This window comes from Salmo trutta, chromosome 35, assembly GCF_901001165.1.
Source record: "Salmo trutta chromosome 35, fSalTru1.1, whole genome shotgun sequence".
Taxonomy (NCBI): domain Eukaryota; kingdom Metazoa; phylum Chordata; class Actinopteri; order Salmoniformes; family Salmonidae; genus Salmo; species Salmo trutta.
The window spans coordinates 5,283,759-5,311,014 of NC_042991.1; the positions used below are offsets into that span (position 1 = coordinate 5,283,759).

Genomic DNA, 27,256 nt, shown 5'->3' on the forward strand with positions numbered 1-27,256 from the left:
TGGGAAAAGTGGTCCAGACACATGAGTTTGAACATGAGTTATTGACATGACTTATTGTTATAGACTTGAGTTATTACTTTGTAGATGTTGGTCTTGATTGGATCAGATTGGCATTATGCCTGAAACGTTGTTGGCAAAAGATCAGAATTGGGCTGCCTGTGTAAACGCAGCCTCAGTGTGTGAATATGAGACTGGAACAGTGTACCATAGGGCAATTGGGACTCGTAGACATCAACACAACGAAATAACACTTCAAACATAATAGATCTACTGAACGTAAAGACGATAAGCAGACACAGGATAGGGTCAGAGGTCAGGGTATTAGTGGGTTAAGGGTCAGGAGGGGTCACAGTTCTCATTGTGCCGAGGAATCAGACCTGGGTTCATATACTATTAGAAATCTTTCAAATACTTTGAGCGTTTTCTTTAGCCTGCCTGGAGTGCCAGGTAGGCTGGGTTTGCACTTTTGCGACTGTTCTATTTGTCCGTTGCGCCTGGCAAGCTCAATAAAGCCAAGCTGAAGTATCGGAAATGGTTTCAAGTACTATTTGAACCTCAGTCTGGTTGTAATCAGACTAAACCTCCAGTGATGGATTGGGACTGTCAGGACCTGGTTAGAGCTAAACTAAAGGCTTTTATCCTCCATGTTAAACAACCTTGTTTACTTTCAATCTCCTTCAATCTCCTCTCAAATGCTATTTTTGTCCCTTCTGTTCTTCATGGCCTTGTCTCGTCTATTCTCATCTTTTATTCAAGAGCATCAACACCACCTTCATTCGTTGTGCGGTTTCCCAAAATGCCATCGGATGCTGTTTGATTATAAAACACCCTTTTATCTTTTTTCTTGTACCTTTTTTGCAAATTGGGATTTTCTGCAAATTGACCACTAGGCTAAGTAAAGGTGCAGAATAAAATATCAGAGTGAAAAAGGAGTCCCTCCACATACTTCAATCCGATGTCATTCGAGTGTTTTCGATTTGCTGTGCTTTCAGTCGGCGATGACCTTGGTCAGTCTTCACCTCGTGTCTCCTGAACAGTTTGAAAGCATTAGTTAAGTTATCCTACTTCAGTTGTCAGGAAGGTATGAGGTTTCCCTGACCTCATGTCCCCATGCCACCTCTGTGTGCCAGCTGTACCCTGCGCCACCTCTGTGTGCCAGCTGTACCCTGCGCCACCTCTGTGTGCCAGCTGTACCCTGCGCCACCTCTGTGTAAGAGTGCTCCTCACCAGTTAGGTCAGGCTGGTGTGTGGTATCCTCATAGCCGTCCTCGAGCCACCCCTCATGCCACCACTTTGCCAGCCTTTCTAACCTCTAGGATACCTTCCGTCCTAGGTAGCCATGTGTGTTGGTTTCGTTATTCCCTCCTAGTTTCCATGTCCCCGTGCCACCCCGGTGCTGCAGCGCCCCGTTGGCTCGTCACGGGCAGTTAATTTGGGTTTATGAGGTGAGGAGTGTTCCGCTGGGTGTTACCCTAGCAGCCGTATTAGACTGTGCCTAGTGACAGGGGAGCCCCCAGCCTGTGGGACAGGGGAGTTATCTAACATAATTATCTCACTGTCAGAGTTCACCAAGCAGGGGTTCGCCAGGGGTTGGCACTGCCAGGACGCTCTGTTCTACAGCTCACGTGTTTAGGAGGAGAACGTGTGGATGGACGGTGGGGGATTGTTGTTATATGGAGTAGAGGATGTTGGTCTGGAATAGTCAGTGGTTGACTAACTGATGCAGAGAACAGGTATCTCTAATTTTCTGCTGTTTGAGTACCAGCACCTTAAGAGCGCCGGGTCCCAAAAAAAACAGTCATATTAAAGTGAGTACCAGCATCTTTTGAATTCACTTCTTGCAATAAATACTGTTGAATATAGCTAGGAGGGTTATGCAGAAAGCCCAGCCACGACATTGGACATATATTTTTTTTAAAGTCTTGGTGTATTTTAAATGGAATATTTTGTCATTTTCAGTCTTTTCTGATAGATATTCGGCAGGGTATATTGCTTGATGAATATTCAGTCTTGGTTCTGAGTGTTTTCCTTGGCTGTGCGGCTGGCCCGGAGCCTCAGATCTCAACTGGAAGTGTGCAACTGTCAATATAGTCCCCCGGTAGGATGTGTGCATCTGTCAGTATGGTCCCCCTGGTAGAACATCACAGATGGTAGACTGATGTGTTTGACGGGCGTGGCCCACCTTCTGTCTCTCTCTCTCTCTCTCCCTCCCTCTCTCTCTCTCTTTCTCCCATGCTTTCTCGCCTTCTATCTCTCTCGTCTCCTTCTGTTAGTGCTAGTAGACATGGTTGTTCCTCCTACTACACTAATACAGTGTGATCAGTATTAGTACATCAGTTGGGATCTCTATAAGCCACAATATGAGGTCCTAAACCTAGCATGAAAATGCACTCTTGTAGCTGTGTGGGCTAAGATAGTCAAAATGTTTGCCTTGGGATAAGTTGAAGGAATGACCACCATACCCCATACAAATGATGATTTACCATTTGTCCGTTTTTTTTTTTTTTTGTTGCATTTTGTATTGTTTACATAGCCGACGTCGTCACACCCTGTGCATACAAACGTAAAACGATCAGCCCCCCTTGAGGTTCTTGAAAGAGCAGCCAAGGAAGTGGGAGAAGGGAATGAAGTCCATTTGAGGGGAAGAAATCCAGCAGCAAGGGATAAAAATATAGACTGAACGACAGTGAAAATGAACATGTACCCGTGTGAAAGAGAGGCTATGGTAGAGTAGCAGAGGAACACTGTAGACATGGAGTCTGAGTTTTGCGGACCGGTTTCATAGGCTTAGTAGCATCAAATGCAGAGAACTTGCCTATGAATTGGTACATTGAAACAACATCCCTGTCCCAGACAACTGGTATTGAAGGGAAAAGGGGAAGGGAAAAGGGGAAGGGAAAAGGGAAAAGGGGAAGGGAAAAGGGGAAGGGGGAAGGGAAAAGGGGAAGGGGGAAGGGGAAAGGGGGATACCTAGTTCAGTTGTACAACTGAAATGTGTCTTCCGCATTTAACCCAACCTCTGATATTGAACAGAGAGATCTGTATCTGAATGTAGGCATACATTTAAGATATACAATATACCACACCTCCATTCCATGAATTAAATGTTGACCTACAGTGCCTTCAGAAAGTATTCACACCCCTTGACTTTTTCCACGTTTTCTTTGAGATTTTGTGTCACTGGCCTACACACAATACCACATAATTTCAAAATGGAATTATGTTTTTAGAATATTTTACAAATGAAAAGCTGAAATGTATTCAACCCATTTGTTATGGCATTCGTACATATGTTCAGGAGTAAAAATGTGCTTAACAAGTCACATAATAAGTTGCATCGACTCTGTGTGAAATAATAGTGTTTAGCATGATGTTTGAATGACTACCTCATCTCTGTACCCCACACATACAGTTGTCTGTGAGGTCCTTCAGTCGAACAGTGAATTTCAAACACAGATTCACTACAAAGACCAGTGAGGTTTTCCAATGAGACAGATGATGAGACAGAAAGGCAGAGTGACAGAACGAGGGAGAGGGAGATGAGAGAAGGGGGTAGACGGAGAGAGCCAGCTGTGCCTGACAGAATTTGGAAAGGAGAGTGGCTGTTTGTGTGTGTTCTGTGTTTGATGTTAAGTACACAGCAACATGCTCTACATCAAAACACCCACTACCTCTACTACAAATTACTGCAGCGCGAGTTTGATTAAATTGCCCAGCTGTCCATTGTTTTACTAGGTTGCTTTCTCCAGTTTTGGGATTACTGAACACAACACAGGTGTGGTAGTAGTTGTGTGGTAGTAGTTGTGTGGTAGTAGTTGTGTGGTAGTAGTTGTGTGGTAGTAGTTGTGTGGTAGTAGTTGTGGTTGTAGGTGGTGTGGTAGTAGTTGTGGTTGTAGGTGGTGTGGTAGTAGTTGTGTGGTTGTAGGTGGTGTGGTAGTAGTAGTTGTGTGGTTGTAGGTGGTGTGGTAGTAGGTGGTAGGTGTTTGGTAGAAAGGGGTAGTATGTGTGTGGTATAGGTGGTAGTTGTGTGGTAGTAGTTGTGTGGTTGTAGGTGGTGTGGTAGTAGTTGTGTGGTTGTAGGTGGTGTGGTAGTAGGTGGTAGGTGTTTGGTAGAAAGGGGTAGTATGTGTGTGGTATAGGTGGTAGTTGTGTGGTAGTAGTTGTGTGGTTGTAGGTGGTGTGGTAGTAGTTGTGTGGTTGTAGGTGGTGTGGTAGTAGTTGTGTGGTTGTAGGTGGTGTGGTTGTAGGTGGTGTGGTAGTAGTTGTGTGGTTGTAGGTGTGTGGTAGTAGTTGTGTGGTTGTAGGTGGTGTCGTAGTAGTTGTGTGGTTGTAGGTGGTGTCGTAGTAGTTGTGTGGTTGTAGGTGGTTGTGGTTGTAGGTGGTGTGGTAGTAGTTGTGGTAGTAGTTGTGTGGTTGTAGGTGTGTGGTAGTAGTTGTGTGGTTGTAGGTGTGTGGTAGTAGTTGTGTGGTTGTAGGTGGTGTCGTGGTAGTAGTTGTGTGGTTGTAGGTGTGTGGTAGTAGTTGTGTGGTTGTAGGTGGTGTCGTAGTAGTTGTGGGGTTGTAGGTGGTGTCGTAGTAGTTGTGTGGTTGTAGGTGGTGTGGTTGTGGTTGTAGGTGGTGTGGTAGTAGTTGTGGTAGTAGTTGTGTGGTTGTAGGTGTGTGGTAGTAGTTGTGTGGTTGTAGGTGGTGTGGTAGTGGTTGTAGGTGGTGTGGTAGTAGTTGTGGTAGTAGTTGTGGTAGTAGTTGTGGTAGTAGTTGTGTGGTTGTAGGTGTGTGGTAGTAGTTGTGTGGTTGTAGGTGGTGTCGTGGTAGTAGTTGTGTGGTTGTAGGTGGTGTCGTAGTAGTTGTGTGGTAGTTGTAGGTGGTGTGGTGGTAGGTGTTTGGTAGAAGGGGGTAGTATGTGTGTGGTATAGGTGGTAGTATGTGTGTGGTAGTAGGTGTGTGGAAGTAGGGGTAGTAGGTGTGTGGTAGTATGTGTGTGTGGTAGTAGGTCTGTGGTACTATGTGTGTGGTAGTAGGTGTGTGGTATAGGTGGTAGTAGGTGTGTGGTATAGGTGGTAGTATGTGTGTGTGGTAATAGATGGTAGTAGATCTGTGGTAGTAGATGGTAGTAGGTGTGTAGTATAGGTGGTAGTATGTGGATGGTAGTAGATGTGTGGTAGTAGGTGTGTAGTATAGGTGGTAGTAGGTGTGTGTGGTAGTAGGTGTGTAGTATAGGTGGTAGTATGTGTATGGTAGTAGATCTGTAGGTGTGTGGTAGTAGGTGGTGTGGTAGTAGGTGGTGTGGTAGTAGGTGTTTGGTAGAAGGGGTAGTAGGTGTGTGGTAGTAGGGGATAGTATGTGTGTGGTACTATGTGTGTGGTATAGGTGGTAGTAGGTGTGTGGAAGTAGGGGTAGTAGGTGTGTGGTAGTAGGGGGTAGTAGGTGTGTGGTAGTATGTGTGTGATAGTAGGTGTGTGGTATAGGTGGTAGTAGGTGTGTGGTAGTATGTGTGTGATAGTAGGTGTGTGGTATAGGTGGTAGTAGGTGGTAGTATGTGTGTGGTAGTAGATCTGTGGTAGTAGTTGGTAGTAGGTGTGTAGTATGTGTATGGTAGTAGGTGTGTGGTTGTAGTATGTGTGTGGTAGTAGGTGTGTGGTATAGGTGGTAGTATGTGTATGGTAGTAGACCTGTGGTAGTAGATGGTCGTAGGTGTGTAGTATAGGTGGTAGTATGTGGATGGTAGTAGATGTGTGGTAGTAGGTGTGTAGTATGTGTATGGTAGTAGGTGTGTGGTTGTAGTATGTGTGTGGTAGTAGGTGTGTGGTATAGGTGGTAGTATGTGTATGGTAGTAGACCTGTGGTAGTAGATGGTCGTAGGTGTGTGGTATAGGTGGTAGTAGGTGTATGGTAGTAGATCTGTGGTAGTATATGGTCGTAGGTGTGTGGTATAGGTTATAGTATGTGTATAGTAGTAGATCTATGGTAGTAGGTGTGTGGTAGTAGGTGTGTGGTAGTAAAATATTCAGAATTCGTGCAATCATAACAGTTTTGAGACATAGCTTGTCCAAAAAAAGTGGTCTCTTGGCACTTTTATTGGGTAAGTTGAGCATGGGGACAGGGTAAGTTGAGCATGGGGACAGGGTAAGTTGAGCATGGGGACAGGGTAAGTTGAGCATGGGGACAGGGTAAGTTGAGCATGGGGACAGGGTAAGTTGAGCATGGGGACAGGGTAAGTTGAGCATGGGGACAGGGTAAGTTGAGCTGCCTTGGGGTAAGTGGGTGATGGTGTCCTGTGACAGTGGGTGCTGTAACTCCACCACTCAGGAACATTCATTGTCTTCTTGGTAAGCAACTCAAGTGTGGATTTGGCCTTGTGTTTTAAGTTATTGTCCTGCTGAAAGGTGAATTCATCTCGTAGTGTCTGGTAGAAAAACAGACTGTGCTCAGCTCCATTATTTTAATTTATTTTAATCCTGAAATAATCCCCAGTCCTTACTATTACATGTATACCCATAACATGATGAAGCCACCACTATTCTTGAAAATATTGAGAGTGGTACTCAGTAATGTGTTGTTTCAGATTTACCTCAAACATAACACTTTGTATTCAGGACGACAAAAAGTGAATTGCTTTGCCACATTTTTTTCTGTATTACTTTAGTGCCTTGATGCAAAAGGGATCCATGTTTTGGAATATTTGTATTCTGTACAAGCTTCCTTCTTTTCACTCTGTCATTTAGGTTAGTATTGTGGAGTAACTACAATGTTGTTGATCCATCTTCAGTTTTATCCTATCACAGCCATTAAACTCTAACTGTTTTAAAGTCACCATTGGCCTCTTGGTGAAATCCATGAGCGGTTTCCTTCCTCTCCGGCAACTTAGTTAGGAAGGACGCCTGTATCTTTGTAGTGACTAGGTGTATTGATACACCATCCAAAGTGCAATTAATAACTTCACCATGCTCAAATGGATATTCAATGTCATATTTGTTTACCCATCTACCAATAGCTTTCCATCTTTGCAAGGTATTGGAAAACCTCCCTGGTCTTTGTGGTTGAATCTGTGTTAGGAATTCCCTGCTCGACTGAGGGATCTTACAGATAGTTGTATGTGTAGGGTACAGAGATGAGGTAGTCACTCAAAACTAATGTTAAGTTGTATGTGTAACAATAGTGTTTATTATGTGACTTTTTTTTACAATTTCTTTCTCCTGGAGTTATTTAGGCTTGCCATAACGGGGTTGAATACTTATTGGCCCAAGACATTTCAGCTTTTCAATTTGTAAATATAAAAAAACAAACATAATTCCACTTTGACATTATGGGGTATTGTGTGTAGGCCATTAACAAAACATCTCAATTGAGTCCATTTTAAATTCAGCCTTTAACACAAGAAAATGTGGAAAAGTCAAGGGGTGTGAATACTTTTTCTCAAGGCACTGTATCCTACGTACCTCAGACCTTCTGAAAATACATAGTTGGCAGAGTCTTCTGTCTGATCCGAAAATGGCCATCATTACTGATGCTGTGACCGACGTTACAAAGTGTTCATTCATAGATGGGAAGAGTTCTTGGACGAGTTCAATGTGTTAGGGGGCAACACACCACACACACACACACACACACACACACACAGGCCAACGTTCTCAGGTTAGACGTCATCGTTGACTATTTCCGTAAGCCGGTGTCGATAATAATACAAGATGAAGCGCCGTCTTGAGACAGTTGGCGTCATTCTGAGGTAAAACGACACGTGTGTGTGTGTGTGTAGACTCCGGGGTAGTGTATGTCTGTGTGATGGATTGATTATAGTCATCATTATGACTGAGTCAGGTTTTTCCCAGCACTACAAAGAAAGGCAATTTGATAGTGCATAAATCATACTTATTTTAACAGCACAGAAGACATGTGGCCCACCTGTCTTAACACAATGTCTCTCTCTCCCTCTCTCTCTATCCCTCTCTACACCCCCCCTGTCCTCCTCCCCCTCTCCCGCTCTCTCCAGGTGTGAGCAGCCATGACTAAGTCCTATGAGTTTAATTGGCAGAAGCACCTGCCTGGCTTCATGCAGGAAGGAGCTTCCTTCGACAGGTTTGATGAGGTGAGAAACAAACTCAAACTCAAACATACAGCACTTTAAAAAACAACAACATTGCCACCGATTGCCAACTGCCAACTTGTCCTCCAACCAATCCTCCATGTTGACAACTTGACATTAATCATCATATTAAAATGATTACTAACTAGAATGTAGTTGTCTCTGTACTTTGGGTTCTATCAGAATTGGTGCATCTCAAACAAGGTTATCCTGAAACTCTATATCTATGGCTTGTAGCTCTGTGTGTATGGGGGATCAGTGGTTCACCCTACCCTGATGACAGTCCTCTCGTGGGACATTAAGACACAAACACACACGAGTAAGGTCTTCTTTATGGCGTTTATAAATCATCATGTTAGGCCGCACGCACGCACGCACGCACGCACGCACGCACGCACGCACGCACACACACACACACACACACACACACACACACACACACACACACACATAAGTAGGGCTATCCCCATTATGTCATAATAACTCATTGTGTTAGTCATCAGAGCTACAGACAGTCACCACATTGATTCACCACATTAGCCAACTTTGTCATGGCGACCAACAGTCTGACAGTCTGCTGTGAGTGTGTGTCGATGTGTGTGTGCCCTCCCTCCCTGTGTCCTCCCTCCCACGTTTCCCCTCTCTAACTCAATCAGGCCAGTTAGCTGGGGGATGGCAAATCTAGGACTGGGCGTGCCACACACACACACACACACACACACACACGTTGAGATAACGATCAGGAATCCCTTTAATGCAGTCTTCAGTGAGGAGGATCCCTCCATGGATAAACACAGAGGGAAAACAACGTCATCACTAACATCAAAGGGCATCTTTAACTGAGCCTTGGAACTAGGACAGCCTGGTTACTTTGGAATACATTCCCCCCGTGTATTAACTTAGTGTGTATTTCTGTGCTTCTACTAGCTATGGGCCCTCTACCCTGCTAGGACTTTTGGGAGACTGGGTGGCTGGGTGGAGAGCTATAGTGAATCTCTGCCAAGCTACTGGTGAATCTAGTTCATAACCGACAAGCTGTTCGTTCACCCATTTTTAACATCTCGATTTAAAGTTTGTTAGGAGAGGTTAAAAAGGCAAGAACACAGTTGTTTGATCTTGATACGTGACCTCCCGTTACGTTTAATGAATACCCACTGGGAGAGCGCGTGAGATCACCATTCCATTTTTGGTTGACTATGGGTATCTGCCGATAGGCTACAAGTGTAGACTAGAAATACAACGAATAACATTATCCGGCAAGCAACGCTACTGATCTATGTGTTTGTGGCCAGCGTTATGAGATGTAGGTCATTTAGGAGTGGGTTGCTTTACATCTCACATATAAAATAGTGTCGAGCAACTGACCACGGTGGCACTGTTTGACTTGCTTATCTCCCTCTTTAATCTAATCACAGTTAACAAAAGCGATCACTAGCCAGCCTTTGAAAAGGCGAAACCTCGACTCGCTGCTCAGAAAACGGGGATGAACCTTTATTATGATAAAAGAACAACATAATTATAGACAAGCTGGTAGTCGTCTACATTGGAGTTAGCTGAAAGTGTGTGTGTGTGTGTGTGTGTGTGAGATATATAATAGCTGATGCTCAGGCTGTCTAATAGAAGGCCTGCGGGGGACGTCTGTGTTGATTAACATGGCAGACGCGCCTCGCCCACAGACACACACACACACACACACACACACACACACGCGCTTAAATATGCTAATCAGGAAGGATTCTTCCAGAGTCCGCTCTCAGCTCACTTAAACCCCACAGCGCAACAGACGGTGAAGACGGGGCAGCGCATACTGATTCCAACGTGAGAGGAATGGCTATTAACAGTTTGATACTCAGCATGGTCCGTCTGCGTTGAAGTGACGTCCGTCTTTGTTGTGTCCAACACAACCATATGACGCACAGGCAGACACTGAGTGGGAGAGATGGTCATTGATGTTGGACCGTATTGTTGCCAAGCTTTTCTGCTTCTCTTCTTTGCCTCGTTTGACCGGCAGTGACACTAAGTCATTTCGAAACAATGTTGAAGTCACGTGATTTCTTTTAAATGGCCCTTTCAAACTATTGATCGATTGTATCACCTGACTAATTCCGATCTCGGTAATCATTCAGAAGTGTTCCATGGGGACCAAGTAGTCTGTGAGGACATGATCACTATGGCTGGGAATTTCCAGGGATCTCACGATATGATATTATCACTATAGTTTTCTGCCGATAATATATGTACTGCAATTTTCACGATTTTCCTTTCTGTTTGTCCAGTGCCTTTGGAAAGTATTCAGACCTCTTGACGTTTTCCACATTTCTTTTTATGTTACAGCCTTATTCTAAAATGTATTAAAATGTTAGTTTTATTTTAATCAATCTACACACAATAACCCATAATGACAAAGCAAATACAGGTTTTTAGAAGGGCCTTGGTCAGGGAGGTGACCAAGAACCCGATGGTAACTCTGACAGAGCTCCAGAGTTCCTCTGTGGAGATGGGAGATGCTTCCAGAAGGACAATCATCTCTGCAGCACTCCACCAACCAGGACTTTATGGTAGAGTGGCCAGACGGAAGCCACTCCTCAGTAAAAAGCACATGACAGCCCACTTGGAGTTTGCCAAAAGGCACCTAAAGGACTCTCAGACTATGATGAAACCAAGATTGAACTTTTTGGCCTGAATGCCAAGCATCACATCCGGAGGAAACCTGGCACCATCCCTACGGTGAAGCATGGTGGTGGCAGCATCATGCTGTGGGAATGTTTTTCAGCGGCAGGGACTGGGAGACTAGTCAGGATCGAGGGAAAGATGAATGGAGCAAAGTACAGACAGATCCTTGATGAAAACCTTCTCCAAAGCACTCAGGTCCTCAGACTGGGGCGAAGGTTCACCTTCCAACAGGACAGCGACCCTAAGCACACAGCCAAGACAATGCCGAAGTGGCCTCGGGACAAGTCTCTGAATATCCTTGAGTGGCCCAGCCAGAGCCTGGACTTGAACCCGATCGAACATCTCTGCAGAGACCTGAAAATAGCTGTGCAGCGACGCTCCCCATCCAACCTGGCAGAGCTTGAGAGGATCTGCAGAGAAGAATGGGACAAACTCCCCACATACAGGTGTGCCAAGCTTGTAGCGTCATACCCAAGAAGACTCGAGGCTGTAATTGCTGCCGAAGGTGCTTCAACAAAGTACTGAGTAAAGGGACTGAACAACTCCAAAACAAAGGTCATGTGGTTTGGTAAGAAGAATGCCCCTCTCCCCACAGGTGTGATTACTACCTCTGAGGGTTTAGAGCTTGAGGTCGTCACCTCATACAAGTACTTGGGAGTATGGCTAGACAGTACACTGTCCTTCTCTCAGCACAAATCAAAGCTGCAGGCCAAAGTTAAATCTAGACTTGGTTTCCTCTATCGTAATCGCTCCTCTTTCACCCCAGCTGCCAAACTAACCCTGATTCATATGATCATCCTACCCATGCTAGATTACGGAGACATACCGTAATTTCCAGACTATAAGCCGCTACTTTTTTCCCACGCTTTGAACCTCGCGGCTTAAACAATGACGCGGCTAATATATGGATTTTTCCCGCTTTCAATTTTTTTATTTTTTTTTAAAACACATTCTGTGACGTGCTCAGTTTTTTGGCGGCATGAAGCTTTCATTAGACCAATGAAATTGCCGAACGGGTTAAGGTCAAACATCTTTTTTTGTTTACTGTTTAAATTAAATCGAGCGTGCTCAAACTTCCCATCATTCTGATTACGGTAGTCATTTTGTCACCCTCATCATGGCAAAGACACGGAGAATTGCATATGATGCAGCTTTCAAGTTGAAGGCGATTGATCTGGCTGTTGGAAAGGGAAATAGAGCTGCTGCACGGGAGCTTGGTCTGGAGTAATGACTTTCTTGGTAGGCTACTGTTTACTGCAAATTTTTTCTTTTTTGTTACAAGCCGTGTTTCGTTAAAGCCTATTTATTTTTGTTACAAGCCGTGTTTCGTTAAAGCCTGTGTAAAGTTAATTTGTTTCAATGTACCAGTAGGCACCTGCGGCTTATAGACATGTGCGGCTTATTTATGTTCAAAATAATATATTTTTTTAAATTCAGTGGGTGCGGCTTATATTCAGGTGCGCTGAATAGATCAGCAGGTAAGGGTGCTCTCGAGTGGCTAGATGTTCTTTACCATTCGGCCATCAGATTTGCCACCAATGCTCCTTATAGCACACATCACTGCACTCTATACTCCTCTGTAAACTGGTCATCACTGTATACCCGTCGCAAGACCCACTGGTTGATGCTTATTTATAAAACCCTCACTCCCCCCTATCTGAGATGTCTACTGCAGCCCTCATCCTCCACATACAACACCCGTTCTGCCAGTCACATTCTGTTAAACGTCCCCAAAGCACACACATCCTTGGGTCGCTCTTTTCAGTTCGCTGCCGCTAGCGACTGGAACGAGCTGCAACAAACACTCCAACTGGACAGTTTTATCTCAATCTCTTCATTCAAAAGACTCAATCATGGACACTCTTACTGACAGTTGTGACTGCTTTGTGGGATGCATTGTTGTGTCTACCTTCTTGCCCTTTGTGCTGTTGTCTGTGCCCAATAATGTTTGTACCATGTTTTGTCCTGCTACCATGTCGTTCGCTGCCATGTTGTCATGTTGTGTTGCTACCATGCTGTGTTGTCATGTGTTGCTGCCTTGCTATGTTGTTGTCTTAGGTCTCTCTTTATGTAGTGTTTTGTTGTCTCTCTTGTCGTGATGTGTGTTTTGTCCTATATTTATATGTTATATACAGTTGAAGTCGGAAGTTAACATACACCTTAGCCAAATACATTTAAACTCAGTTTTTCACAATTCCTGATATTGAAACCTAGTAAAAATTCCCTGTCTTAGGTCAGTTAGGATCCCCACTTTATTTTAAGAATGTGAAATGTCAGAATAATAGTCGAGAGAATGATTTATTTCAGTTTATATTTCTTTCATCACATTCCCAGTGGGTGAGAAGTTTACGTACACTCAATTAGTATTTGTCTTTACATTTTGTAACTTGGGTCAAACGTTTCGGGTAGCCTTCCACAAGCTTCCCACAATAAGTTCAATGAATTTTGGCCCATTCCTCCTGACAGAGCTGGTGTAACTGAGTCAGGTTTGTAGGCCTCCTTGCTCGCACGTGCTTTTTCAGTTCTGCCCACAATTTTTCTATAGGATTGAGGTCAGGGCTTTGTGATGGCCACTCCAATACCTTGACTTTGTTGTCCTTAAGCCATTTTGCCACAACTTTGGAAGTATACTTGGGGTAATTGTCCATTTGGAAGACCCATTTGCGACCAAGCTTTAACTTCCTGACTGATGTCTTGAGATGTTGCTTCAATATATCCACATAATGTTTCTTCCTCATGATGCCATCTATTTTTGTGAAGTGCACCAGTCCCTCCTGCAGCAAAACACCCTCACAACATGATGCTGCCACCCCCGTGTTTCATGGTTGGGATGGTGTTCTTCGGCTTGCAATCCTCCCCCTTTTTCCTCCAAACATAACGATGGTCATTATGGCCAAACAGTTCTATTTTTGTTTCATCAGACCAGAAGAAATTTCTCCAAAAAGTACAATCTTTGTCCCCATGTGCAGTTGCGAACCGTAGTCTGGCTTTTTTATGGTGGTTTTGGTGCAGTGGCTTCTTCCTTGCTGAGCGTCCTTTCAGGTTATGTCGATATAGGACTCGTTTTACTGTGGATATAGATACTTTTGTACCTGTTTCCTCCAGCATCTTCACAAGGTCCTTTGCTGCTGTTCTGGGATTGATTTGCACTTTTCACGCCAAAGTACGTTCATCTCCAGGAGACTGAGCGGTATGACGGCTGCGTGGTCCCATGGTGTTTATACTTGCGTACTATTGTTTGTACAGATGAACGTGGTACCTTCAGGCGTTTGGAAATTGCTCCCAAGGATGAACCAGACTTGTGGAGGTCTACAATTTTTTTTTCTGAGGTCTTGGCTAATTTCTTTTGATTTTCCCATGATGTCAAGCAAAGAGGCACTGAGTTTGAAGGGAGGCCTTGAAATTAATCCGCAGGTACACCTCCAATTGACTCAAATGATGTCAATTAGCCTATCAGAAGCTTCTAAAGCCATGACATCATTTTCTGGAATTTTCCAAGCTGTTGAAAGGCACAGTCAACTTAGTGTATGTGAACTTCTGACCTGCTGGAATTGTGATACAGTGAATTTTAAGTGAAATAATCTGTCTGTTAACAATTGTTGGAAAAATTACTTGTGTCATGCACAAAGTAGATGTCCTAACCGACTTACCAAAACTATAGTTTGTTAACAAGAAATTTGTGGAGTGGTTGAAACACTTAGGTTGGAGTCATTAAAACTAGTTTATGTAAACTTCCGACTTCAACTGTGTATGTATATATACAAATACTTTTTGAGATCAACTGACACTAACCAAAGAGTTTATCAAATTGAACAACTCCTGTTTAATTTACGTTATATATTTATTTATTTTATCCCCGTCCCCACAGGAAGTCTTTTGCTTTTTGGTAGGCCGTCATTGTAAATAAGAATTTGTTCTTAACTGACTTTCCTAGTTAAATATAGGTTAAATAAATAAAAAAGGTGCTATTTCAGTTTCTTTTGTTTATACATTTTCCCAAAAATCTAAAAAACAGTTTTTGCTATGTCATTAACTTCTATGGGCGGTACACACTATCAACAGCCAGTGAAATAGCATGGCGCGAAATACAAAACAGCAAAAATCTCATAATTTCATTTTCTCAAACAATCAACTATTTTACACCATTTTAAAGAAACTTCTCGTTAATCTAACCACATTGTCCGATTTCAAAAAGGCTTGACGGCGAAAGCATAAAATTAGATTATGTTAGGACATAAACTTCACAAGAAAAACCACACAGCCATTTTCCAAGCAAGGACATGCATCACAAAAACAAAAAATACAGCTAAAATATTCACTAACCTTTGATCTTCATCAGATGGCACTCATAGAGTTTAGAGTTTAGAGTTTATTTTATTTTTACAGGGACAGTGCACATTAATCAACGTTTCAGTAAAAGTGCCGGTTTTAGCCAGCCGGCTAATTTTCAACCGCAGTCCCTGGGCAGGTTATTAAAAACAATTACAATATAGACAATCATAGAACAGTGAGCACACGCAGAGTAACATAGGACAAGCAAGACATAGCATAAAGACAGAGCAACATAGGACAAGCAAGATGTAGCATACAGACAGAGCAACATAGAACAAAAAGCAACAAGACAAAATCCATAAAAACAAAGTGTTTCCGCACCTCACAAGCTACAGACAACAGACAACATGGAAAGCGGCAATACACAGCTAGGGATTATGTTCACAAATCTGATTGACCTTTAGCCATGTCTTCATGCATTTTGTGAAAGTGTGATATGTGGTGCAGTTATGTGTGTCTGATGGCAGTGTATTCCAGACATGGGACGCTCTCACAGAGAAAGCGGATTTACTAAAGGTGCTTTTCCTTAAGGGAACTATACAGTCACCTCTCATGGCAGACCTTGTGGATCTGCTGCCATATGTTTGGATTTTCTGTTTAACAAAAGTACTGAGTGGAGGGGGAGCTAGGCCATTTAGGATCTTGAATACAAGACATGCGTCGGTGTATTGCACCAGATTTTCCCAACTCAGGAGCTCATGCCCATCTGAGGATGTAACAGTGATGATGGCTATTGGGCTTCCTATCGAGCACTTTGAGAGCCTGTTTGTAGACAGACTGAATATGTTTTAATGTTGTATGGCAAGCTTGGGTCCAACTAGTCAAGCAGTATGTTAAGTGGGGGAGTATCATCGATTTGAAGTACAGTCTTGCTACCTCTGTGGTCAAACAATTTCGTATAAATCGGAAATTAGCTAGGTTGAATTTGGTTATTTGAATTACCTTTTTCACATGCTTTTTAAAAGAGAGGTTGGAATCAAGTATGATTCCAAGGTACTTAAAATCAGATACCACCTGGAGCTTCTCCCCTGACACATAGACATCTGGCTCAGTAGCATCTGTTGCCCTCTTTGTGAAGAACATGCAAACAGTTTTTTTTCACATTGAGATGCAAACACGAGTCACTGAGCCACTTTGTAACCTGGACCATTACAGTAGTGAGTTCTTGTGCAGCTTGTTGTTTGCTCTTTGCATGCACAGATATCACTGTATCATCTGCATACATTTGAACTTCAGACCCAGTGCAGACGGAAGGCAGATCATTAATGTACAGGCTGAACAAGAGGGGCCCCAGTATTGACCCTTGGGGCACGCCCACATCATAGCTAAGAGTGGGCGACAGCTCATTGCTCACTCTGACACACTGAGTTCTGCCTTCAAGGTATGATTTCATCCATCTCAAGGCATCGGGGGAAAAGTTGAACTTGGACAATTTTGTGATGAGAATCTCATGGTTAACAGTATCGAAAGCCTTCCTTAGGTCCAGAAACACAGCCCCAACAACGCCCCCTTTGTCCATCTTGGACTTCACATTTTCCAGAAGAAAGCAGTTGGCCGTTTCTGTGGAGTGTTTCGCTCTGAAGCCAAACTGCATGGAGTGTAATGTGAAGGGGCTGTTGTTGAGGTGGGAAATCAGTTGTTCTGCTACACACTTTTCAACAACCTTCGACACTACAGGTAGTATACTAATGGGCCTGTAGTTACTCACGTCAGCAGGGTCGCCCGATTTAAAGATGGCCGTTATTATGGCTGACTTCCATACCCTTGGAAACACCCCCAGACCAATAGATGTGTTGGTGACCTTAGTAATGGGGCCAATGAGTGACTCTTTGTAGTTTTTAAGAAAGGTAGAGTCCAGCCCAAACACATCTTTGGATTTAGAGTTCTTTAGTGAGCTAATCACCTTGTTCACCTTTGACTCAGAAACCTCCCTTATGATGAAGACAGGTTGAGCGTCATTCACTAGCACTGAGCCCAATAAACCAGTGGAGGGGTTCTGTGTCAGTACCCTGACAGAGTCAATAAAGTAGGAATTGAAGGCTATTGCTATTTTGACTGCATCCTGTGTTAGATTGTTATTCACCATGATTTCTAGTCTTTTTGCAGTTTTACTATGGTCTTTCCCTGTTAACTTTTTTAGATTCTCCCAGATCAATTTTGAATTTCCCTTTGCCTCACCAATTATGTTAATAAAAAAGTTTGCCTTGGCCTGTCTGATTTCTTTCATCACCTTATTTCTCAACATGGTAAACCTACGTCTGTCATGCTCTAATTTGGATTTTAGGGCTGTTTTTAGAGCATAATCTCGTTCTTTCATCAATTTCCAAATTTCTCCATTTAGCCAAGGAAGAGTGCTCTTTTGGCCAGGTTTGGATTTGATTTTCTTTAGGAAACCATTTATTGTAGCCTGGATTGTGGATAGAAAAACCTCACTATCAGCTTCCACGTCTGTATAGGACAAGAGATCATTCCAGTTAATTCCATTAATTGCGTTTTCAAAATAGTTTAATTCACTCTTAGGTATTCTTAGTTGATCCGGCTTTCTAACAGTAGAGAGCTTAAACCTGATCTTAGACAACTTTCTGACTATAAGTGTCAAATTATGATCAGACAGCCCAGTAACCATATTGAATGATTTAGTCACTCTCTCTGGTTTATTACTGAACACCAAATCAATCTGTGTTTTAGAGCAACAAGTCACCCTGGTTGGCCCTTTAACGAGCTGTGTAAGGTCAAAGGTATTAGTGATAGGACTTCATGTTACACAATACATGTATGTTTTGCTCAATAAAGTTCATATTTATATCCAAAAACCCCATTTTACATTGGCGCGTGATGTTCAGAAAATGTATTCCCACCAAAACTTTCGGTGAATGAGCACATCAATTTACAAAAATACTCATCATAATCGTTGATAAAATGTACAACAGTTATTGAAAGAATTATAGATATACTTCTCCTTAATGCAACCGCTGTGTCAGATTTTAAAATAGCTTTACGGAGAAAGCACATTTTTCAATATTCTGAGTACATAGCTCAGCCATCAAAGCAAGCTATACAGATACCCGCCAAGTTCTGGGGTCAACTAAACTCAGAATTAGTATTATAAATATTCTCTTACCTTTGCTGATCTTCGTCAGAATGCACTCCCAGGACTCCTACTTCCACAAAAAATGTTATTTTTGTTCAAAATACTCCATATTTATGTCCAAATACCTCCATTTTTTTCGTGCGTTCAGATCACTATCCAAAGGCATAACACGCGAGTGTAAATCCAGACACGAAAAGTCAAATAGTTCCATTACCATTCGTAGAAACATGTCAAACATTGTTTACAATCAATCCTTAGGGTCTTTTTAACATAAAACATCAACATAAATGTAAATGTAAAATAATATTCCAACCGGACAATAGCGTATTCATTACAGAGGAAAAAGAAGGAGCGGTGCGCCAAACGTGCCCGCGCAGTAAACAACTCACTGGTCCCAGGCAGTCCGCTCATTGACTGAGCTCCTATTTTCTGCCCAGTAACAGGAGAAGGATGAAACAGGAAGTGCAACGTGACCCCGCCCAGCTTTGAGCTTTTCATCCCTTGGTTCCTCCCTCCACACAGCTCTAAGCATCAACCTCTCCTTCCTTCTATCCCTCCCTTAAGCTCTCCCCTCCCCCATAATCGAAAACATTCCCTTTAAGTGAGATTTGTTTTTTTAACCATTCCTCTCCCTTACTGAACGATTTGTCCTGTAGTTTTGATAGGGATTCAAAAGAAGAACTACAATTCTCATATTTCCCACTTCCTGGTTGGTTTTCTCAGATTTTTGCCTGCCATATGAGTTCTGTTATACTCACAGACATCATTCAAACAGTTTTAGAAACTTCAGAGTGTTTTCTATCCAAATCTACTAATAATATGCAAATATTTGACCCTGGGCCCTTTTAATCCGAAAATGAAAATTCTGCCCCCTATACCTTAAAAAGTTAAGGGTTATTGTGTGTATATTGATGAGGGAAACGTTATCAATTTTAGAATAAGGTTGTAACCTAACAAAATGTGGAAAAAGACAAGTAGTCAATACTTTGCAAATGCACAGTTTGGTGATTCGATACTGTGATTTTATTAGGATTCGATGTTCCAAACATATTGCTCACCGTATGTCTGCTGCGGAGGGACAAGAGAGAGCCCTGAGAAAACACGTTTTAATCAGTCATGGAAATAAAAGTGCTGAAAACAAGCTGGCTCCCTATTTAAAATGGAGAACAAGCTATGAAGGAAAAATACTGGAGATTTTGGGCAGGCACCGCCAACTAGCGCAACAATAACATTGCAATATTGTCAAAACAATACGATATATCGTCAAAAATAATATCCTGATATGCAACTGTATCGATTTTTTACTACATTACTAATGACTTCAGAGAGAGAGAGAGAGAGAGAGAACATGTTGCCCAACAATGATCTATCTGCACTGGCTGCTCTGACAATCAGTGCCAAGACAGATGATGATAAAAGTGTTAGAATGGAAATGAGACTGACATAAGTTGATGGTCAGTGTTCGTTCGCTAATACTAATGATGGTGGTAGAGTGAGATGGAATAATGTGCAGGGGACACATTTCCTGGACCCATTGCCGGTCTGCTCCCTGATGATGCTCTAATTAGTTTAGGGACATCTGTGTGCGTGCGTGCGTGCGTGTATGCACTATGTGGTTTCAAAGACCAGTCATTTCCCTCTCTCCATTTCCCATTATCCCGCTTCCCGTATCGGAGGAAAGATGAGGAAGGAGGACAGTATTCCCCTTCTGTACCCTCCTCACTGCTGCGTCTCATCATCTTCCTCTGCCTCCCTCATTACTGAGTCCACACGCACACACATACAGACAGCTGCCAGTGACTCAGACAGCTAATGGGGAATAAAACTCAGAGCCACACTGACAATCAAAATGGCCGCAGCAGCAGTACGTCTGATGTGGACTTAGTAGCCCATAGAGTGGACAGTGTTCTAGCTCCTCAAAGCTAGTGTGTATCAGGCCTTAGTCTTGGTGAGGCGCTAAGGCACTTCTAGCATGGGATTTGTTCTGTGTGTTAATGTTGACTACTTACTCAGTCAATCATGTCAGAGTCTAGCAGATAGTTGAGTCATTTCATATTAAGCCATTAGCATTAGTCTGTTTTGGTTTGACAGGCATTTATAGTTGCTTTTATTTATAGGGGCTTTAATATATGCTAGCTATGGGCCGTGACAGGTTTGATAGAAACCCTGCTTGTTTCTCACGTTTAAAGATTCTGGATGTCTCTGTCCCCTGTAGAGAACACGAACACTGTGGATCCCCAGGCCTGCTGTTAACGGTCGTGTGTGTGTGTGTGTGTGTGTGTGTGCTTCGGTGTGTGTGTTTAAAGAGCAGGGTGATGGATTGGGAACTCTTAGAGGAGGGAGCCATGCTGCAGTCAAAACACTTGCACACACACTTCAGGGCTCGACATTAACACTTGTCCTCTTGTCTGGGACAAGTTAAAAAAAAAAAAAAAAAAAAAAATATATATATATATATATATATATATATAAATATATAAAAAATAGCGGACAAGAAGAATATAGATTTGAGTTGTCCAAATGGACATGTAGAATAAATCACATAAGAATCACAATATCAAACAATTACTCTGATCAGCATTGGATTAGAGAAGCCAACATTGTAATACTATTCAAAAAATGTTTCATGTACATAAATACAAAAGCCTACATGTCAAAGTATAGCTAATATGCATATTGGCTACAGCCTCATGTCCTAACCAATGTAGCCAAACTTTAATGAGACTTTTAATTACATAAATATAGGTTAAAGGCCAATCATGTTTGACAAATATAATGAAAGATAATTTACATTAACGTCTAAGGCTTGATTTCTGTCGACATACTCGAGGCGCGATTCTTTCAGATCAAATGGTCAAAAAAGACCAAATGGTCAAAAGACCAGAGAGTGAAGGACAGTGTCTGTTATGCACCCACATCATCACCCACCTTGAATCTGAGCTGAGACGGTCAGCATTTTAAACGATTTAACCATAAACGGAATTGTTTGAAACCTGGACGTTTTATGTCATTTTATGATAATGGTGTTTTCTTGCTAATTGCATATTGGAACATTCCCACATAGCCTATGCAGCCATATGCGCATTGCTGAGTTTATAATATGAAGAAATAAAACATAATCAACATTTTAAGCTTTTGGATCTGTACTCAGTCTGTTTTGAACCGTATACTTATTTTTCCATCGCCCTTAATTTCGAGTCCTGGAGATATTTATTTGGTTAACTATTTGGTTCTAGTTGTAATTCTTTGATATTTTATAGGCTACCAAGCGTGACGAACCATACTCCAGGAGAGCCTTAAAGGGGCAGTGTTGTATTTTGAGACAGGAAGTCAACAGGCAGAGTGTAGCCTACATTTCTGTCTGATTCTCTATGGTAAAAAAGATAGTAATGCATTTTATTTTGTAAAGTGGTTCCTTGCGTCATACAATGATGTAAACATGGTGTTACAGACTATTTCTTTTTGGACAAGTGACTTTAGCTTTTGGACAAGTAAAACATCAGTCCTACTTGTCCAAGGGATAAGTGGCAAAAAAAAGTTAATGTCAAGCCCTGCACTTAAGACACATGCACACACACACACACACACACACACACACACACACACACATATCTAGCAGAACTCCACTGCACGCTGGGAGAGGAATGTACTTATGAGAGTAGTGAGTCAGACAAGCAGGGGTCACCCTCTCTTATCTCTGCAGCCAAATATATGACTCCCACCTGCACTCTCTGCCCCACACCATCCAAGGAGTGTGTGTTGGGGGGGGGGGGGGGGGGGGGGGGGGGGTTGGCCATCCCAGCAAGGTTACCTCTTAGAATGAAGGATTACCCAGCCTAATATTGTAGATACTATCTATAACAGACATCTTTACAAGGTGAATACAACTGAAGCTCAGTTTACACCCAACTGGATTTTTGTTGATTTCCAATGTCACTAAATGTCAGGACTGTTAGTTATCAGGCTGGGATCCGATTTATTTAACTAGGCTAGTCAGTTAAGAACAAATTGTTGTTTAAAATGACGGCCTACCCCGGGCCAAACCCTCCCCTAACCCGGACGACGCTGACACAGTATATGCATGAACTAACGGCCATATCTTTGGTGTCGAGCAGCACATGTGCCTCTCTAGGTTTCTTCCTAGGCTCCTGCCTTTCTAGGGAGTTTTCCCTAGTCACTGTGCTTCTACATCCACATTGCTTGCTCTTTGGGGGGTTTTAGGCTGGGTTTCTGTATAAGCACTTTGTGACAACTGCTGATGTAAAAAGGGATTTATAAAATACATTTGATTGATTGATTGAACTGAAGGCTTACCATAATCTCACTGAAACAACACATGCTGCAGTGTGTGTGTGTGTGTGTCACTCACTGTTTCCTTTAGCTCTGCAACGACCCTCTACTCGGTCTCTCTCATACACACACATGCACGCTCACTTAGAATGCGGCAGACAGATGGATGGACTACGGGAATGTAATCCAAATGACTTTGCTATTACTCTGTTGCCAGCCCACCCCACACTTACTCCCTCTCGGTCTCTCTCTCTTTCACACTACAAACACACACACACACGAGGCCTCCAGTCAGAACCTGGGACTATATTTATCTCCCTGCCCACCTTATGAGCCTCGCCGTCTGGCCCGCTGACAGACTGCTGCCCCCAGCGCCTGAAGCAAACCTGGCTGTTTGACAAATAACCGCCTCGTGGATTTGGAACTGGGAGGTTTACCACATTAAGTGGACCGTAAATAAACCCCAACTCGATCCTTTAAATTAGGGGATTGAATTAGTAGGTTAGGAACTATTTCTCTAAAGAAGTTATACCTTCCGACTCTTGCTCTGATGCAACGGTTCATTAAAAAGTCTCCAACGTCACAGTAAACATGTGACAGGAAGTAGAAGACTAGATTTAGCCAGGATAATTGATCTTTTATACTATATCCAGGAGGCCGGTGAGTGTTGCCTGCCACATTAATCAGGGTATGTCCTGTCACCAAGGTAGCGGTTGGTCGGTGTGTGGCGTACCAAGACACTGTTTGCGTTCAGCAGTTCATGACATTCACATTTATATGTGTTTGTCCTAGCGTTATGTCCTCCTGTCCTGCACACACAGGGTGTGTGTGTGTGTGTTACATCTTTAAAAATGAATTATCGATGCTGCTGTTTATCTTGTTGCGTAAGTCGTGTGTGTGTCTATGTGTGTGTACTAGCTAGGTAATGGGGGGGGGGGGTGTAATGTCCTCGCACATCAAATAAAACCTCTGATTGGCTCTCGAATTCAAATGCTTCTGTCTTCTCGCAGGACCCGTTTCTGTTTGAGCCGAACTGTCTGGTCAAAGTGGACGAGTTTGGCTTCTTCATCACGTGGAAGAGCGATGGAAAGGTACGGTCTTTCAACCATATCTGTGTATATAAAAGGCTTCGTTCTCATCCTCTTACTCAGTGCCCTGTCTTTGTGTTCCTGAGTGTATTCAGAGAGAGAAAAGAAAGACATCCATCTCCTCGCACTCACGACTTTACCGTTCCAGCCACAGGGCCAAGTCATAATTGGGGTGACGGTAGCGTGACTAAGGGCAGTGGTACTTGAAGTGGCCAAGGCAACAGAACAGAGGAGAGGAGAGTTAGTCACTTGTTCCATTGTTCCCACCACCGTTAATACACTATTGATTGAGTTTCAAGGGCTGGAGCAGTGAAAGCTGAGGGTAGTTGGTGAAATATAGCCTACTGCTTACTGCTCATTGCCCTTCATAGCTTAGACCAGGTACAGCTACAGGTAACTGCCAAAATAAATGAAAACAGCAACTTACTAAGGCGTTGGGCCACCGCGAGCCGCCAGATCAGCTTCAATGCGCCTTGGCATAGATTCTACAAGTGTCTGGAACTCTATTGGAGGGATGCGACACCATTTTTCCATGAGAAATTCCATCGTTTGGGGAAAGCGCCGTCTCAGGCGCCGCTCCAGAATCTTCCATAAGTGTTCTGTCGGGTCAGAGAGTTGAGCGGTCTTCGTCACTGAAGCTTCTGCCAAACTTTATTCAGAGAGGGAAAAGAAAGACAATGGTATAGAATGGACTTTATTCAGAGAGAGAACAGGAAAGACTGAAAGCTATTCAGCGTAGGATGCTCCTGTATGAAAAAGTCAAGAGGATAGAATGCCGTCTCTTATGGCGTGTAGACGTTTCGACTGCAAGGTCCTTTTCAACACCAGTCTCCTTTTCCGATGGCACGTTCTTGCAAATCAGTCAACTCAATGCGCATGGATGGAAGGAATGGCTTGAGACAGAACTTGACTTAGCCGAGGTGACTCTGAGACGGTTGAATAAAATTAACTCTCCCCATAGAGGGGAGAGAGGCCCATATCCTCGCTGAAAATTGCCTTTAGCGTTCATCAAACACTTCAGCAACAACATATAAAGCAGGGGTGGCCTTTATCCTACAACTGGGTGTTATTTTGTTCCAACCCTGCTCTAACCCACCTGATTCTGTCAATTAGGAGGGGTTGGCTGCTCATGTTTACATTTACGTAATTTAGCAGACGCTCTTATCCAGAGCGACTTACAAATTGGTGCATTCACCTTATGACGTCCATGTCATAAGGTAATGCTGGTTGGAGAGGAAGGGCTTTGTTATCCGTCGTACCGTTGGGATTCATCCGTTGTGTAAGAGGATCGCAGGATATTCCTCCACGCTGATCGTATTACTGTCTCGCTCTCGGTCTCTCTCTGGGTTATTGTATTTGTCGCCGCGACATGGGGGCATGTAGGCAGATGTCATTTCAAACAGCCGTATCGGGCCTCTAGTAGCACACCGTATGTCTATGGAGCTTCTGGAGCAGACAGGCAGGATGCTACTGTAATCCGACAAAGCAATGGGAGGCTTCGGGACTGAGGTGGAATATGTCTTTTTTGTTTGGCATTGATGAGAAATGTTTCTCCCTGTCTCTCTCTCTCCCTCTCTCTCTCCCTCCCTCCATCTCTTTCTCTCTCTCTCTACAGGAGGGCCAGGTTCTAGAATGTTCTCTGATCAACAGTATTCGAGTCGGAGCCGTGCCAAGGGTGAGCCCTTCAAAAACCCAGTTTCCTCCCTTAGTCCCGACCTTCCTCCCTTCATCTTTCAAATAACCTTCTTACCCACTCCTCTCCTTACCCACTCCTCTCCTTACCCACTCCTCTCCTTACCCACTCCTCTCCTTACCCACTCTTCTCCTTACCCACTCCTCTCCTTACCCACTCCTCTCCTTACCTACTCCTCTCCTTACCCACTCCTCTCCTTACCTACTCCTCTCCTTACCCACTCCTCTCCTTACCCACTCCTCTCCTTACCCACTCCTCTCCTTACCTACTCCTCTCCTTACCCACTCCTCTCCTTACCCACTCCTCTCCTTACCTACTCCTCTCCTTACCCACTCCTCTCCTTACCCCACTCCTCTCCTTACCCACTCCTCTCCTTGCCCACTCCTCTCCTTGCCCACTCCTCTCCTTACCCACTCCTCTCCTTACCCACTCCTCTCCTTACCCACTCCTCTCCTTACCCACTCCTCTCCTTACCCACTCCTCTCCTTACCCACTCCTCTCCTTACCCACTCTTCTCCTTACCCACTCCTCTCCTTACCCACTCCTCTCCTTACCTACTCCTCTCCTTACCTACTCCTCTCCTTACCTACTCCTCTCCTTACCCACTCCTCTCCTTACCCACTCCTCTCCTTACCTACTCCTCTCCTTACCCACTCCTCTCCTTACCCACTCCTCTCCTTACCCACTCCTCTCCTTACCCACTCCTCTCCTTACCTACTCCTCTCCTTACCTACTCCTCTCCTTACCCACTCCTCTCCTTACCCACTCCTCTCCTTACCCACTCTTCTCCTTACCCACTCCTCTCCTTACCCACTCCTCTCCTTACCCACTCCTCTCCTTACCCACTCCTCTCCTTACCTACTCCTCTCCTTACCTACTCCTCTCCTTACCTACTCCTCTCCTTACCTACTCCTCTCCTTACCCACTCCTCTCCTTACCCACTCCTCTCCTTACCCACTCCTCTCCTTACCCACTCCTCTCCTTACCCACTCCTCTCCTTACCCACTCTTCTCCTTACCCACTCCTCTCCTTACCCACTCCTCTCCTTACCTACCTCCTCTCCTTACCCACTCCTCTCCTTACCCACTCCTCTCCTTACCCACTCCTCTCCTTACCCACTCCTCTCCTTACCCACTCCTCTCCTTACCCACTCCTCTCCTTACCCCTCCTCTCCTTACCCACTCCTCTCCTTACCCACTCCTCTCCTTACCCACTCCTCTCCTTACCCCTCCTCTCCTTACCCACTCCTCTCCTTACCCACTCCTCTCCTTACCCACTCCTCTCCTTACCCACTCCTCTCCTTACCTACTCCTCTCCTTACCTACTCCTCTCCTTACCTACTCCTCTCCTTACCCTACTCCTCTCCTTACCTACTCCTCTCCTTACCCACTCCTCTCCTTACCCACTCCTCTCCTTACCCACTCCTCTCCTTACCCACTCTTCTCCTTACCCACTCCTCTCCTTACCTACTCCTCTCCTTACCTACTCCTCTCCTTACCTACTCCTCTCCTTACCCACTCCTCTCCTTACCCACTCTTCTCCTTACCCACTCCTCTCCTTACCCACTCCTCTCCTTACCCACTCCTCTCCTTACCCACTCCTCTCCTTACCCACTCCTCTCCTTACCCACTCCTCTCCTTACCCACTCCTCTCCTTACCCTACTCCTCTCCTTACCCACTCCTCTCCTTACCCACTCCTCTCCTTACCCACTCCTCTCCTTACCTACTCCTCTCCTTACCTACTCCTCTCCTTACCCACTCCTCTCCTTACCCCACTCCTCTCCTTACCCACTCCTCTCCTTACCCACTCCTCTCCTTACCCACTCCTCTCCTTACCCACTCCTCTCCTTACCCACTCCTCTCCTTACCTACTCCTCTCCTTACCCACTCCTCTCCTTACCCACTCTTCTCCTTACCCACTCCTCTCCTTACCCACTCCTCTCCTTACCCACTCCTCTCCTTACCCACTCCTCTCCTTACCTACTCCTCTCCTTACCCACTCCTCTCCT

The 27,256-nt window shown here is 44.0% G+C and overlaps 1 protein-coding gene across 8 annotated transcripts in view; it reads left to right on the plus strand.

Moving 5' to 3' along the window:
- Positions 1–27,256, plus strand: part of LOC115174483 (1-phosphatidylinositol 4,5-bisphosphate phosphodiesterase beta-4) — a 135,134-nt gene that overhangs the window by 58,928 nt on the left and 48,950 nt on the right. For all 8 annotated transcript variants that reach the window (XM_029733040.1, XM_029733039.1, XM_029733047.1 and 5 more), the window contains 3 exons: positions 7,988–8,083; positions 23,477–23,557; positions 25,170–25,229. In XM_029733040.1, coding sequence (XP_029588900.1) covers positions 8,000–8,083; positions 23,477–23,557; positions 25,170–25,229 — 225 coding nt within the window. In that variant the 5' untranslated portion in view covers positions 7,988–7,999. The remainder of the gene's footprint in view (positions 1–7,987; positions 8,084–23,476; positions 23,558–25,169; positions 25,230–27,256) is intronic.